General features: G+C 41.1%; 1 protein-coding gene across 3 annotated transcripts in view; it reads left to right on the top strand.

Moving 5' to 3' along the window:
• map3k22 (mitogen-activated protein kinase kinase kinase 22) overlaps positions 1-17523 on the top strand; it is a 120810-nt gene that overhangs the window by 76520 nt on the left and 26767 nt on the right. The window contains exons 12-14 of one of the 3 annotated variants that reach the window (XM_043687908.1): positions 2457-2648; positions 4877-5025; positions 10836-10967. In XM_043687908.1, coding sequence (XP_043543843.1) covers positions 2457-2648; positions 4877-5025; positions 10836-10967 — 473 coding nt within the window. Of the gene's footprint in view, positions 1-2456; positions 2649-4873; positions 5026-10835; positions 10968-17523 lie in introns of all 3 variants that reach the window. The other 2 variants (XM_043687907.1, XM_043687909.1) reach the window with 2 other exon arrangements.

The following is a 17523-nucleotide window of genomic DNA, read 5'->3' as shown; positions in this document are numbered from 1 at the left end:
TGTGGGTAGAATTTAATATTTTCCCAGAAGCAGGATGGGAGTGTAGTGTGGATTCTGTTTCATCGGGTGATAAACTACAGGATGGAGATTCCATCACTTTCAAGAACCAGCGTCCTCCCATCGCGATTAAGTGGAGGGCATGAAGGGTGGGGCATTCCGTAGGCCAATTGAGGACCTTCCCGGCCAAATTCCACTGTCACTAGTATTCATTTGCTGGTGGACAGAGGGTTTGCAGCTCCTGGAGACAGGAAATTTCAATCATTACAATCCACCCATGTCTAAATTTTCAGATTCAAGATTCCACTATATTATCTGAAGAATAATGTGTCCTGATCATTAACCTATTTGCTTTTGAAAGTTAAGAATAGTAAATGCTGGAGCAGCCTGTGTGACTGCCAGTTTATAAAGTGTTCCCATCATGTTCTGCTTTTATTTACTTTTCCAGCATTAACTATATTTAGAACATGGAACTGTACAGCACGGAAATGGGCCCTTCGGCCCTTATGTTGTGCCGAACATGACACCAAATTAAACTAATCCCTTGTGCCTGCCCTTGGTCCATATCCCTCCATTCCTTGCAATTCATGTGCTTACCTAAAAGTCCCTTCAATACCACTATAGTATCTGGCTCCACCACCACCTCAGCAGTGTGTTCCAGACTCCTATCACTCTGTGTAAAAACACTCACCCTTCACATCTCCTTTGAACTTCCCCCTTTCACCTTAAACGTGTGTCTCCTAGTTTTAGACATTTCAACGGTGGAGAGAAAGAAGTTCTGCTGTCAACCCTGTCTTTACATCTCATAATTGTATAGACTTCTATCAAATCTCCCCTCAGCCTCCCTGTTCCAGAAAAAACAATCCGAATTTTCCTCGCCTCTCTTTATAGCTCATATTCTGTAATTCAAGCAGCATCCTGGTAAACCTCTTCTGCACCCTCTCCTACACCCTCTCCAAAGCCTGCACATCCATCCTATAATGTGGCGAGCAGAATTGAATGCAATACTACTAGTGAGACCTAACCAAAGTCTTATAAAGCTACAACATGACATCCTGACTCTTGTACTCAATTTCCCCGACCAATAAAGGCAAGCATGCCATACACTTTCTTTACCACCCTATCTACTTGCGTGGCCACTTTTAGGCAGCTATGAACTTGAACCCCAAGATCCCTCTGTGCATCAATGATGTTCAGGGTCCTGCCATTACCTGTATATTTTTCATTAACATTTAATCTCCTGAAGTGCAACACTGCACACTTACCTGGATTAAACTCCATCTTCCATTTCTCCGCCCATATCTTCAACTGATTTAAATTCCACTATATCCTTTAACAACCTTCTACACTATCCACAACTCCACCAATATTTGTATAATCCGCAAATTTACTAACCAACCCATCTACATTTTCATCCAACTTACTTATATCGCAAACAGCAAAGGTCCCAGTATGGATCCCTACGGAACACCATTCGTCACAGACCTCCAGCCTGAAAAAACACCTTTCCACCACTATTGCCTGCCTTCTATGGGCAAGCCAATTCTGAATCCATGCGACCAAGTCACCGTGGATCCCAAGCATCTTACTCTCTTGGATGAGGCTACCATGAGGCAGCCCTACTAAAGTCCATGTAGATTACATCTGCTGCTCTACCCTAATTGATCACCTCAGTCACCTCCTTGGAAAATTCAATCAAATTAGAAAGACATGACCTGCACTACACCAAAGCCATGCTGACTGTCTCTAATTAGGTCAGGCTTTTTCAAATTCATGTAAATCCTATCTCTAAAAATTCTCTTCAATACCTTCCCAACCACCAATATGAGACTCACTGGTCTATAATTTCCTGGATTATTCCTATTTCCCTTCTTGAACAGAGGAACAGCATTAGCTACTTGCCAGTCCTTTGGGACCTCATCAGTGGTTAGTGAGGATACAAAGATCTTGGTCAAGGCCTCAGCAATCTCCTCTCTTGCATGTCTCAATAACCAGGGGTAGATACCATTGGACACTGAGGACTTCTCCATCGTATTGCTCTTCTTCAAGACACCCAACACCACTTCTTTCTTGATCTCAAAATGTCCTAGCATATTGGCATGCTCTAAACAAATCTCACCATCCTCCATATCCTTCTCCTGGGTGAATATCAACGCAAAATACTCATTTAGGATCTAACCCACATCCATTGCCTCCAAGCACAAGTTCGCTCCTTTATCCTTGAGTGATCCTACCTTCTCCCTAGTTATCCTCTTGTTTTTAATGTATGGACTGTTATGTATTTTGCTTTTCCATTTCTGTTTTAGCAAGATCTTGCATACAGTTTGGTTGACGCATTTGCCTACACCTCAGGAAAGCTTCTTTCAAATTGCATTCCATTTCTAGTGAAGTGATATGAGATGTTTCGCTCGGTGATAGGTATAATTTTTCCGTTGTGTCATGATCATTTTCGCTTTTAGGGAGAAGAACATTTCCCCGGAGCTTCATTCATCAGGAAAATCTTTTCCAACTGGTTCCTTCCAGTAGGTCTCACAGTGCAAATGGGGATAGTATGGGGGGTACCCTGCAGTATGATGAGAGCCGAACAATTCGATGGGGCAATGAAGATAAAAATTGCCTGAAAGTTCATGACAGGCACTTGACTTCAGTGTGTAAGTAAATCTGCAGCACTTCTTCCAAGTGTAACTGAGGTAGGGGTGCATGGAGATGAGCTACAAAGAATGATGATGAAAGCTCATATTATGTTCTTAAATAAATTATGGTTCAGATTTTTTGATCACCAAGTACATGTCGTTCTGCTTATAATGCATGTTTTGTTAACACAAATTCACTGTAACGCGATTGACAAATTGGGGACACTATTTCTAAAGCACAAACTGTTAAAATGTTTGTCAGCTGTAACATGATTACATCACCAACATTTTAAGCGCTGTTTGTAAGGTGCAATTTTTCTATAATGCTGGGTTGCATAAAAACACAACCATCCCATTATTGAAGAACTATAGGGTTCTTTTGTAAAGGTGAAAGTTCTCTCTTTTTTGATCCTTCAACTTCTGCTCGAAGGCATAGACGTCAAGAATCGAGGAATTGTTCACATTTATAATGTGGTTGCACACAATGACCATAGGAATTGTTATTTCCAGAATATTAAGGAGGGACATCATTCATGTGTGCAAAATAGTATGGATGAAGTGAGCCTAGATGTTTCTGAAAAGTCAGAGGGATTAGATACTGTGTAAGGAAAAGATTTTTCTGGTTGCTGAGTGTTGCAGCATTGTACAAGTAAACACTTAGCTTGACACTAAATGTTGATATTGCCCAGATTTTAATGCAGCCCTCATGAATAATGGGATTAATTTGGGTTGGACATCCAACTTATATCTTTCACTTGAATATAACATTGAGTCATTTGAATGTAAACCTGCATTTGGCCTGTAACTGCCGTGTTCTCTCAGATCAGGTTAGTTTAAAATTTGAGGTTATAAATCCTGCAAGGTGAAAAATGTATCATGTAATGTGATACATATATATTCATAACAAATGGTTTAAATTTCTGTTGGTGTAGCAAACTGAAGTTTAGCAGTTAGACACAAACATAATTCCTAAATAAATTGGGGAATGTGCTGCAATGCCTGCATCTTTTAATGATTGAAATTCACAACCAGCATTAAATGGACTGGTGAGTAACTGTGTCCTGAAGTAGTCGTGGTGTGAGGATGTTGCTAAAAAGAAAGGCCATGACAAATTAAACCTCCTTACGTTAACATGCAGCACTTAAAAGGGGATGGGCATTCTGGTTAGATCAGGAAATGGACATATTCTAGCTGTGATTTTCACTTGAGCACACTCAGTAATGGGACACCATGCCAATTGTTGGCTCCAGGGTTTGCAGGTTTGTCCTGCAAGACTTCAGTGCAGGAAGGAGAGAGAGGAGAGATGACATCAATTCATAGGGGCCAGCAGGAGCTGCAGAGGAACGTTATCAGGCCTGGTGAGTGTGCTCAGTTGATTGGTTGGTACATTGGCCCACCTGCAAAATAAATTGAGGCCAGTGTCAAACAGCATGACAGAGTCGAGCATCAATTTGACACAGGACTTTGTGCAGAGCTTGGAGCCCATCATTTCCCATGTATAAGTAGGGAACAAAGGCAGGAACACACTAGGGGATTCAATGATGCGGTGTCATGCAGCATCCACTTGCGCGACAGCATAATCAGAAGCCACCAATACTTTAGTGGTCACTCAAACTGAAGTCATGTAAGCTAAGCTTGCTGCCACTCCACCATCTGCTTCAGATACCAGTTTGTGTCGGAAGCTGCCAGGCATCGGTCTTGAAACACATTGCTAAGGCACCATTTTGATTTGTGACAACAGTTCTGCTATTCTCTCTCAGGATGACAGTGTTCATCCACCCCACCACCACCATCACCATCATTTCCACTTTGACACTGCCCAATGTGTGGGTTGTGCACGAGAGTTAAGAACATAACATATATAAAGACAAAATATATATATACACACACACACACACACACACACACATTGTCTTTAAGCGTAATAAAATGTCTCAAGATACATCATTGGGATTTAATAAAGCCAAATTCAACACCAACCACATGGGAAATACAGGCAGATGGCCAAAAGCTTTGTCAAAGAAAACGAGGTAGAGAGTCAAAGTTTTAGGGAAGAAATTCTGAATCTTAAGATCTGAACAACTGAACATACTACCCCAATGGAGTTATAAAAGGCCTACTCTTTTTAAAGCATTGCAATCTTTTTCTATATTAATCATTCTTATTTTCTTTTGAAGTATAATCAAAGGCAGATGACAGGAAGTACACAAGAACTGCATTTTGACTGGTCTTTTCTCTCTCAGTAGCCCCTCGAGCTCCTATTAACTGGAGACTGGGGAAGTTCCTTGGCCGTGGAGCATTTGGAGAAGTTTACCTGTGCTATGATGCAGACACAGGCAGGGAACTGGCAGTCAAGCAAGTGGCTTTTGATGCAGATAGCCAAGAGACGAGCAAGGTTGGTGAATTTGATCCAAAAAGGAATGAGTAAAACTGCTCATTACTCACAACTCCTATACTGTATTCTTGTTAGACTGTGCTGGCAGTTAAGCAAAAAGTCTGTGACTTCCATTGAATGTTCCATGATTATAGTTAGTTCCAGGAAATAGCTTCATCCTCCTTTCAAGCAGTGAGGTTATGGGGATTACTTCTTGCTAATATAACTTTTCCCTTTGCCATATCTTAAAGTTCACATTCTGATTGTGATAAGTTTTTATTCTAGATCATGAAGAATCTTTCGGAACAAATGGCAAAAGAAAAAGGGAGGAAATGAGGAGAAATTCTTTACACAACAAGTTGCTACAATCTGGAATGCATCAATAGATGATTGGTGGAAACATTCAGTAGTAACTTTCAAAGATGAAATTTGACATATACTTGAATAGGAAAAATTTGTGGAGTATGGGACAAGAGCCAGACAGTGGGATAAATTGGGTAACTCTTTTAAAGAACTGGAACAGACACAGACCTTTCAGGACCTCCCTCAGTGCTGAAAGATTCTATGAACATTTGTTGTGCAGAAGTTTCATATTTAATAATTTTTGTGCACTTGGGTTTGAAGGATTGTGGAGATGCTTGCATTTATTTTGATAAGTCACTGGAAAGACACATTTGGATTTAAATAAAACATTTTTTGGAAACCACATGATTCCAAATAATTACTGGTCTAGATTGCATGCACTCAGTTCAAGGGAAATACCCACCTTTGTTTTATGACTGGGTTTTATTGCTTTTTAGTTTTAACAGTGCTTGCAGGCTTGGAGTTTGTGTTTGTATTTTCAGTTGAGGAAAGCCTGCTATATAACAAGCTGCTCAGCTCATGCCTCTAAAGCCCTTTTGTGGGGAAATACCATTGTTCTTCAGGAATCATGATAAAGATTTTTCGCAATTGTAATTTATAAGCAAGTCGTGCTTGCCAATCCCCAGATACACCAGGACATGGATAGTCACTCGCTGACATGTGCACCAGATTGACATAGTTCCAAATAGAATCCCTACAGTGTGGATGCAGGTTATCAAGTCCACACTGACCCTCCAGAAAACCCAGACCCGTCCCCGGTCACTTTCTCTATAAACCCTGCATTTCCCATGGCTAATCCATTTTGCCGACACATCTCTGGTTTTTATGGGCAATTTAGCAAGCCCATCCACCCAACCTGCATATCTTTGGACTGTGGGAGGAAACTGGAGTAGGCATGGGGAGAATCTGCAAACTCCACACAGTCCCTGAGTATGGAATCAAGCCTGGGTCACTGATGCTGTGAGGCAGCAGTGCTAACCACTGAGCTATCATGCCACCCTAGCAGTGTTCTATGCTTCATCGTGCTTGTCAATCCCCAGATGCACCAGGACATGGATTTTCACTTCAGTCACCAAAATGGACAGTGAGTTACAGACATCCACAATGATCTGGATGAAAATGGTTTTTCTCATGTACCTTCTAATCCTTTACCAATCACTTTAAATCAATAATTGCTCTCTCTGTTGTGGGACCTAGCCTTCCATGTCTAAGGCCCTCATTTTGTACATCTTGATTAAGTTACTCTTCAGCCTCTCCTGTTCTAAGGAAAACAACCAAAGCCTTTTCAATCTTTCTCCATAATTATAGCTTTCAAGCCCTGGAAACATTTTTGTAAATCACTTCTGTACTCTCCCAAGAGCGATTTTGTCCTTCCTGTGACTAAAACACAAAGCTTCAACTGAGACCCAGACAGTTCTTGCATGATTTTAGCATTATGTCCCTGCTTTTGTACTCATACCGCTTTGTGGGCGGCACGGTGGCACAGTGGTTAGCACTGCTGTGCCTCACAGCGCCTGAGACCCGGGTTCAATTCCCGCCTCAGGCGACTGACTGTGTGGAGTTTGCACGTTCTCCCCGTGTTTGCGTGGGTTTCCTCCGGGTGCGCCGGTTTCCTCCCACAGTCCAAAGATGTGCAGGTCAGGTGAATTGGCCATGCTAAATTGCCCGTAGTGTTAGGTAAGGGGTAAATGTAGGGGTATGGGTGGGTTGCGCTTCGGCGGGTCGGTGTGGACTTGTTGGGCCGAAGGGCCTGTTTCCACACTACTGTAATCTAATCTCATACCAAATGCAGTGAAGGAAAGCATCCATATTTCTTCTTTGTACCTCTTGTACCTTTCCTGCCACCTCCAGGGACCTGTGAACATACACCCTAAGGCATCTTACTACTTCTACCACTCTCAGTATCCTCTTCTTACCCATTGTGTATTTCCTTGCCTTGTTTTCCCTCAGATCCATAACCTTGTTTCTGGATTCAATTCAGTTTGACACTTTTCGAGCCCCTCAACCAAACTATTTTCATGCGGTTTACTGTCACAATTTTTACTATCAAATACCTGCCCAATTTTTAATTTGCAAATTTCTCAACCATGCTGCCTATATTTAAATCTAAATCATTAAAATACCCTGCAACAGCAACGGACCCAATGTGGAATCCTATGGAAGGCCACTGGAACACGCTTCCTATTTGCATAAACATCTGTCAACTGTTACGCTTTGTGTCTTGTCACTGAGCCAATTTGGATCCAACTTGTTACATTCTCGTGTATCCCATGAGCTGGATAAATGTTTGTCTTCATAATATTATGTGTTAACCAAATACTACATTTTCATTATATTAGTTTCATTTTATAATAAATTGATAAATTTGTGTTTATTAAAGAAACCGGCATTATGAACATTTTCATTCAAAGTCTTGCAGCCAAGACAGCTCTTTCCACTCCATGTCTTGCAAGGATTCCATCCCATTCGCAAACATCATATCTGTTTCGATGATGCCACCTTCCAAACCAGCACTGCTGAAATGGCTTCCTTCTTCCATAACCATGTTTTCCCACCCACTCTGATTGACAGGGCCCTCAACCGTATCTGACCTATGACCTGTGCCTCTGCCCTTGCTCCTTCCCATCACTCACAATAGCGTGATCGGGTCCCCTCCTCTCTTTTCATCCCACCAGCCTCTGCATTCAAAGGATCATCTTCTGTCATTTTAGACAACACCAGTAGAATGCCACCAACAAACACATTTTCCCCTCACTCACCCTGTCTGCATTTCACAGGGACAGTTCCGTCCAGGACATTCTAGTCCATTCCTCAACTTCCTACGGCATCTTCCCATGTAACAGCAGAAGGTGCAACACCGGCCCCTTCACCTCATCCCTGCTCACTATTCAAGGGCATAAACAGTCTTTCCAGGTGAAGCAGCATTTCTCCTGTACCTCCCCCAAACTGATCTGTTGTATTTGCTGCACAACATCTCATCTTTAGACTAGGCACTTTACAATCTTCTGGACTTAATATTGAGTTCAACACCTTCAGATTGTGAACCCAGTCCAATTCCTTCTCTTTCTTTTAGCTTTACTTGATGCCTTCTCTGTCACCATGTCTTCTCTCCCCTCCCCACACTCCAGTGTGTTATTTCCAATCTGGCAGTTAGATACAGCATTGTTCTGTCATTCTCACATTCCAGTCACTTAATCCGCACTATCAACGCCCTTTCTCTCCCTGCAATCCCCCCCCCACAATTGCAAAAATGTTGTCCACTCCACACTTCACATTAGCTTTGATAAAGAGTGAACTACACTCGAAACCATAGTGCGCTCTTTCTCTGTGGATGTTGCCTGGTCTGCTGTGATAGCCAGCATTTTTTGTTTTCAGTACACATTTCACATTTGCAGTAACTTACTCCTACCTGAAGATGCGCAGCATTTTCCTTTATAACTTTTTTTAGTTTAGACTATTGTACTTCCCACTCAATCTGGTTTCCTTTACATTGGTGAACCCAAATGCAGACTTTGGGGAATACCTCTGCTCTGTCCATAGCTGTGACCCTAACCATTCCAATAATCCACCTTGCTAACATTTCTGTCCTGTGCTTGCTGCCACGTTCCAACAAAGCATGCAACAAGCTCAAGGAACAACACCTCTTTTCCTGCTTCGGCATTATACAGCCACTAGGACTCAATATTAAATTGTACAATTTCAGAGCCTGACTGTATGCTATCAGTCCTCCACGTTTCTTTCATTTCTTCTCAAGTCCACCCCTTCGCGCCCCCCCACCCCCGCCGTTCCACCCTTAGCCTTGTCTTGTTCCTTGTGCTCACAGTCGAAAGGACCCATTCTCTCTCTTTCACACCATTTTTACATCTCTAATTCCCTTTCCCCACAACTAACAACCCTTGTCGTTTGCATGGTGCCTCTACACCACCTGTTTCCTTGCCTCTCCTCCGCCTCTGTGAAAAGTATAAAAGAAAAACATTTTCAAACTCTTTTCAGCTCTCAAGAAGAGTCATACAAGACTCAAAATATTTACTGTCTCCACAGATGCTACCAGTACAGCTGAGTTACCCCACATTTTCTGTTTGTTTCAGATTTCCAAAAGCCATAGGCATTTTGTTTTTATTTCCTCATTATTTAATTGGCTGCATTCCTTCCAAAGCTAATGTGTTCTTCTTAAGGTATTTCTAAAGCCAAATACGGGTCACTCAAGTTAGAGTTTTGCATTACTTAAGCATGATTTTATGCTGTATCTAATTTCATGCAATGATCTAATCCTTAAGATATAAAGCACCGCATTCCATTAGCCTTCCTGTTTATTTTTGGACCTGTGTATGATACTTTAATGTTCCTTTCTTATGGAAATATGAACCTCTTTGAATTGTTAGTCTTCAATGACCAAGACAGAATCACTTCTCCATGCTGCATACCCCATTCTTCTTCTTATCACAGTAATTCAAAACGTTACGGTAATTTGGAAGCCACAATGAGGAAATGTTCTGTTAGACAAAGTACTTAGCAGCTCAAGCAGCTTAAAAAAAGTTATTATTTTAGATCAATAAACTTTCATCTTGAAAGGGGTCAGAAAAGAGTTACCAGGGCTGGAGGGTTTGAGCTGTAGGGAGAGGCTGAATAGGCTGGGGCTGTTTACCCTGGAGTGTTGGAGGCTGAGGGGTGACTTCATAGAGGTTTATAAAACCATGAGTGGCATTTTTAGGATAAATAAACAAAGTCTTTTCCTTGGGGTGGGGGAGTCCAGAACTAGAGGCCATAGGTTTAGGGCGAGAATGGGAAGATTTAAAAAGGACCTGAGGGACAGCTTTTTCACGAGCGGGTGGTGCATTTATGGAATGAGCTGTCCGAGGAAGTGGTGGTGGCTGGTACAATTACCACATTGAAAAGCCATTTGGATGGGTATATGAATAGCGAGGGTTTAGAGGGATATGGACCAGGTTCTGGCAAATGGGACAAGATTAACTTAGGACACCTGGTCTGTGTGGACAAGTTGGACCTATTTCTGTGCTGTACATCTCTATGACTCTACAACTAGAGAACGTTCGGGATGCCATGGCATAGAATAGAATACCATAGAATCCCTACAGAACGGAAACTGGCCATTCATCCCAGCAGATCCACACCGACCCTCCAAAGAGAATCCCATCCATATCCCATCTCTATAACCCTGCATCTTTCCCATGGCTAATGCACCTAACCTGCACATCCCTGAACACTATAGACAGTTTGACATGGCCAATCCACCTAACATGCACATCTTTTAAGCAAGTACAATGTCAGGTTTAGATAGAAAGGAGAGGTGGAAAGAAGAAAAGGAAAGATCTGTAAAACATGTGTGATTAAATGGTAAGAAAACAATGATGCAAGGTAAAATGGGCTGCAAGTTCGTCATTCTGAGGATGGAAATACGTGTTCCTTAAAAATTTGACGTAACTATTGCTGGTTCATTGCTCTTGCAGGAAGTCAGTGCTTTGGAATGTGAAATACAGTTACTAAAGAACCTCCATCACGACAGGATAGTGCAGTATTATGGATCGCTACGGGATACAATAGAAAGAAAACTGTCCATCTTTGTAGAATATATGCCAGGAGTAAGTATTGAGCTGTTACTTTATATTTTGATTTGTCCGCTATTATGTGTCTACATTTTTTAAAGCAAGTTTTGTCCCATTGCTACAGAAATTGCTGACTCTTCTTGGGAAATTGTCCGACAGTTAGTGGCAGCCCTTCAGTATCTCATTCAAGCTCCCATCTTCCACGCGTGAGCCTTAATACTGTTCATCAGTAGAGGGTTATAAAGGACATCATGGGCAAGCCCAAATCTGTCATTGCTGACATTTTTCTCCTCTATATTGGCTTCTTTGTTTAAAGACTGGAGTTTATTTTCTTGCCACTGCCGACTTCAATACCGAATTCAGCACAGTTGGGAAATGATCCAGAGACGGGAAATAGGTAACATAAAGGCTTATGAAATTGGGGGTGTTATATTAGCATAGAGAGAGAATTGTTTTATGGACAAGAGACAAAGATGGGTATGAACATGGTATTTCAACTTGGTAAGCTGTGAAAACTAGGGGAGTGATACAAGGGTCAGTACTGAAGTCTCACCTATTTACAATGTACATTAATGCCATATGTAGATGATGAGACAGAGAATATGCATCAATTGCCTATGAGATAAAGCTGTAAGAAGGACATGCACACTGCAAATAATTATAGACTGGTTAAGCAAGTGAGCAACAAGATTACAGATGGGGTACAAGGTGTGTTCCCTTCCTGGGGCTAAGGTCAGAATGTCACTGAACCGAAAGAAGCATTCAGAAGTGGGAGGTCACTCAGCGATTGTGGTTCACATTGGAACCAACAACACAGTTAGAAAGAGGGGCGAGGTCCTAAAACAAGAATTTAGGAAGCTTGATAGCAGACTAAAAATCAAGACCTCCAAGTTTTTTGCTCTCTGGATTGTTCCTGGTGTCATGTGCAACTGAGTACAGAAATCGAAGAATAGGGCAGACGAATGCATGGCTGAACAGGTGAACTAGGAGAGAGGACTTTCGATTCTTCGATTACTGTTCATTTCTGGGGAAGGTGGAACCTGAATGTGGTTGTCTGTTGCACCTGAACTAGAATGAGACCAGCATCCTTATGGGGTAGTTTGCTATTGTGGTTGGTAGGGATTTAAAATAATCTGGCATTGAAATGGGATATGGAATGGAGGTACAGTGATGCACGGACAAATACAGAAGAAGAACTAAGTCTCGAAGGCAGTGAAAATATAATCAGTAAAGTTACAAGAGAGCGTGGCAAGGCTGAATGGCATTTAGTTTAATTCAGAGTTTTGTGAATAAGGCAGGTGAGTTGAAGATGTTGATTAACACATGGGGATGTGATCATTGCTATCACAGAGACATGGTTGAGGGAGGGACGAGACCAACAGCTCAATATTCAAGGGTATAGAATCATTAGGTGAGTAGTTGGGGGTGGGGGTTGCAAAAAAGAGGTAGTGTCACAAAATTGATCTAGTAGTTAATTACTGCAGTAAGGCGGGATGAGAATCTTAAAAGGTTCTTCAATTGAGGCTATATGGGTGGAACCTAAAAACAAAAAGGTAATCACTTGGTTGGGAGTGTACTTTTGACACCTAAACAGTCAGGGAAAGATAGAAAGGCAGAAATGTGGGCAAATCTCAGGGAAGTGTAAAAATAATTGTGTACTAATAGTAGGAGGTTTCAACGTTTCTAGTATTAACTGGGATAGACAAAATGTAAAAGGCTTAGAAGGGGCAGAATTCTTAAAATGTATCCAGGCAAGCTTTTTAAACCATAGAAAGCCCTAAAAGAGAGGGAGTGCTGTCAGATTTGATTTTAGGCATTGAAATCGAACAAGTAGTGGATGTGGTAGTGGGGAAGCATTTTTTGTGATAGCACCAATAATTCAGTAAGATATCATATGATTCGTAAGATTTAAGGTAATGAGCAAAGATGGAACGGAAATGGTTGTTCTGAATTGGACAAGGGCCAATTCTGACAAGATCCACAGGATCTAGTCTAAGTTGGTTGGAAGCAGCTATTTGCAGGAAAGTTCATATCAGGGCAGTGGGAGACATCCATAAGGCTCATAGTGAGTGTGCAGGACTAACATGATCCTGAAGAGTAGGACCGACATACAGAGAACTTTGAATGTCAAGGGATGTACAGGATTGGATAAGAAAGAAATAGAAGTTAATGGTAGATACTGAAGGCTCAAAACAGCAGAGACCCTAGAGGTCTTTAAAAAATGCAGGGTTTGCTTAAAAAGAAATTGTAAGAGCAAAGAGGGTACATGGAAAAACACTGGCAGGTTGCATGAAGTAAAATATAAAGGGATTTTATAAGTATATTAGAGGCAAATGATTAACCAGGGAAAGAATAGGGCCCACTGGGGACCAAAGTGGCCAAGTGTGTGGACTCAGAAGGCACTGTTGAGGTTATAATGCATACTTTTCATCTGGATTCCCAATTGAGAAGGGTGACTGGTATACTTGAACAAATTAACATTTAGAGAGAAGGTATTTCTAGTTTTAGCAGGCTTGAAAGTGGATGAATTCCCAGGCCTAGACGAGACGTATTCAAGGCTGCTCTGGAAGGTATGGGAGGGATTTGCAAGAGCTCTGACATTAATTTTCAAAATCTCTCTAGATACAGGAGAGGTGCCAGAGGACTGGAGCTAATATGGTACTATTATTCAAAAAAAGGATATACCATGAAACCATAGGCCAATGCGTCTAATATGTGTGGTGGGGAAACTATTGCAAAACACTTATGAGTAACAGAGTTAATCTCTACTTAGAGAAGCAAGGATGATTAGGATAACCAAGGATAGTTAACAAAACTTTGTGGGGAGATCATGTCCAACAAATTGGATTGAAATTTTCAAGGAGGTGACTAAGATTAGATGAGGTTAATATAATTAATTTGGTCTTTGTGGATTTCAGCAACCCTTTTGATAAGATCTAGAGTGGCAGACTGATTATGAAACTAAGAGCCTAAGGGATCCAGGGCAAGCGACAAATTTAATCCAAATTTGATTTAGTGACAGGAAGTAGAAGGTGATTTGTAGTTTTATATCCCATTTCATTTGTCTTCCCTGTTACCTGCTGACTTTTGATATTAGCTTTTCCTGATTTACGGATGGGACACTCGAATCTCTCTTTGCTTCATCTTTCTCCATTTAAAGAATGTTCACCTCCTGTATTCTTCCTGCCAAAGGAACCTAATGTTTTTCCCACATTGTGTTTCATCTGCTAAGTTGTTTTGCCCACTCACTGACCCTCTGTAGACTATTGTCATTTTCAACATTCATCTTCCTACTTATTTTTCTTATCCACAAACTTTGTATTGGGACATTCACAACCATCAACCAAGTCATTAAACTATATTGTAAATAATTATTGCACCAGCATGATCCCTGTGGCACTCCACTAGTTACAAGTTGCCAACCTGAAATGCTCCCTTCTCCCTAGTAATTAATAAGTCCTGTATCCATGCTAAAATACTGCCCCCAACATCATGGGCTGTTATTGTTTTGACTAGCCTTATGTGCGGTACATTATGAAATGCCTTCTGGAATATCAACATACACCTACTTGGCGTCTTTTAGCAATACTGCTTGTAACTTCCTGAAAGAACTGATATAAATTTTTCAGCTGTGGTTTCCCCATCATGAAGCCATGCTTGTTCTGTTTTATTATTTGAGTATTTGTTCAAAGCTTTGCCATTACATCCTTTATAATGACAAATGTTAGTTGAAACTTTATTGCTGGAACAGCACAGCAGGTCAGGCAGCATCCAGGGATGTGCTGTGCTGTTCCAGCAATAAAGTTTCAACTTTGATCTCCAGCATCTGCAGACCTCACTTTCTCCCCAATGACAAATGTTAGCCAACTGACTTAGAGATTGCTTTTAAAAAAATCTCCTTTCATTTAGATTACTTACAGTGTGGAAACAGGCCCTTCGGCCCAACAAGTCCACACCGAACCGCCAAAGCGCAACCCACCCAGACCCATTCCCCTACATTTACCCCTTCACCTAACACTACGGATTTAGCATGGCCAATTCACCTAACCTGCACATTTTTGGACTATGCGAGGAAACCGGAGCACTCGGAGGAAACCCACGCAGACACGGGGAGAATGTGCAAACTTCACACAGCCAGTTACCTGAGGCAGGAATTGAACCAGTGTCTCTGGTGTTGTGAGGCAGCAGTGCTAACCACTGTGCCACCTTGCTGCCCATCATTTCTAAATAAAGGTATTACACTGGCATTTTTCGAAGTCTCTGGGACTCTTCCAGAGTCTAACAATTCTTGGAAGATTACAACCAGTGTATCCACTATCTCTGTATGTACTTCCTTTAATATACTAGAATGCAAGGTCCAGGGGACCTATTGGCCTTTAGCCGCATTAGTTTCCATAGTACTTTATCCCTAGTGATAATTATTGCATATATTTCCTCCTCTTTTTATCCCTTGGTTATTGGGTGTTTGTGGAATGCTGTTAGTGTCCTGTACTGTAAAGATTAATGCAAAGTACTTATTCAACTCCTTTGTCATTTCCTCATTATTATTTATTATTATTTCCGTGACCTCATTAGCTAAGGGAACTACATTTGGGACTTCATTGATGGCTGCAAACATTTTTCCTTCTTGGATTGTTCATTTCTTATATTTTGTTTAACTGAGATTATGTTGCCTTGCTATGAGGGGAGGAGAGCTGCTATGTCCAGGCTGTTGTTAAACAATTTAATTGCCTTTAAGTACATTTACAACTAAAATTTTGTTACTACCCACACCTAATGTGGCAGATATTATCAAAGTACAGTAATGATCAGTGAGTTTGTACCATACAAAGCAATTGTATTGTTTTATCAATGTTGATGATGCTATAGAGCTTAATAAGGTACTGACTGGAAACTTAAGAAACAGCAGGCAAGTTGGTAGAAATACTAAATAAGACCTTAAGAAATATAGTGAGAGTGGATTTGTATTTAAACTTATTAAATGATTTTGATCACTGGTTTCTGCTGAGGAGCTAATCTCAATCAGGATTCTAGTGTAGGACTTTATGGTTGGATTGAACCCCCTTCTGCCTAGGATAGCAAGCTCAGACCAGTCAATATCAAAGTGACCTCATTCAACAAAGCATAACTTCCTCAAGGGATTTTACAGTCAGTTTACAAGTATGAAAAAGTGGGAGTTCATGTCAGGTGAAGTAATTTCTAAGAATTACTTCAGTGGGATATCAACTGTGGACTCTGTGAAGGAACAAGAAATCACTGACAGCAACTCCTGAATTTCAGTATTGGTGCAGATGCCAGGAGTTGATGCAGTTTCATTCTGATGATAAGATAAGGTGTGTTTACAGCCACAAAATCAAACCACCATCAAAAGAGTCCTTTCCTGCTTACTGTTCTTTGACAACTGTTGAAAAACTAGTTAGTTAGCACATTAAGTGAGAACTGCCTTTCAATTTGCAAGTTACAGAGAAGGATTTATATAGTTCTGAATGATGATAATTACTTTTCCTCTGTTCTTTTCTGGGATGTGATTTCAGATGTGCCATCATGGATCACTGACCATAAGGAGGACTGTGTGACTTAGATATTAGATTTACAACAATGAAAGTTTGGATGAGCTCAGTTTTAGGGAGAGTGGAACATGGGAGACTTATGAGCAAAGTCCTGAGATAGTCAAGTCTAGGACAACAGAAGCATGAATAAGCCATTAATGACCTAAACTTCATTTTAATCAGCGAATTGTCAGCTGTTGTATTAAATTTACAAAGATTCTTGATGTTCGGTACAAGGATATATTGTATGCACAAGTACAGTGATGAATGGCTGTGCCTTATTTTGCGAAAAATTGTGTTGTCTGCTATGCTACTTGTGAAAAGTTTCTGGTACCAGCTATTTGTCTCTACAAGGTTTCCAACATTTAACTCCTACTTGTGTGTCCAGTGAGAAAGGTGAGCCAGGAATTTTCAGTGTTGAGTTGGCACCAAGCTGGAAGAAAGCTGCTGAACTTGTTAACAAAATGTAAATTCTGTGTGGTGGTTTTTTTTCAGCAGCTAAATCTAGAAATTCTTGATGTATATTTCTGCTTTTGACAGCTATCTAGCTGACTACACCTCAAAATAAAATTGCTGTCCTCTTGCAAGTTTTATTGATCTGCTGTTATCTTCCTGCATAACAATCAAGATTAAATTTTTAAAGAACAGCAATCCTGAACAGTTGTTTTTGATGTCAGTTGAAACTTTATTGCTGGAACAGCACAGCAGGTCAGGCAGCATCCAGGGAACAGGAGATTCGACGTTTCGGGCACAGGCCCTTCTTCAGGAATGAGCAGAGAGTGTTCAGCAGGAGAAGATAAAAGGTAGGGAGGAGGGACTTGGAGGAGGGGCGTTGGAAATGTGATAGGTGTGGGGTGTGCAGTGAGAGAGGGACTCACTGAAATCTTTGTAGAGAGAGGCAGAGAGCTTCTGCAAGGAAGGCATCCTTGTAAGAGGATTCGCAGTAGGTTGAAATCTTCGAGGAGAAAGTGAGATCTGCAGATGCTGGAGATCAAAGTTGAAACTTTATTGCTGGAACAGCACAGCAGGTCAGGCAGCATCCA

Source organism: Chiloscyllium plagiosum, chromosome 4 (assembly GCF_004010195.1).
Source record: "Chiloscyllium plagiosum isolate BGI_BamShark_2017 chromosome 4, ASM401019v2, whole genome shotgun sequence".
NCBI classification, from domain to species: Eukaryota; Metazoa; Chordata; class Chondrichthyes; order Orectolobiformes; family Hemiscylliidae; genus Chiloscyllium; species Chiloscyllium plagiosum.
This window is presented reverse-complemented; position numbering and strand designations above follow the sequence as displayed.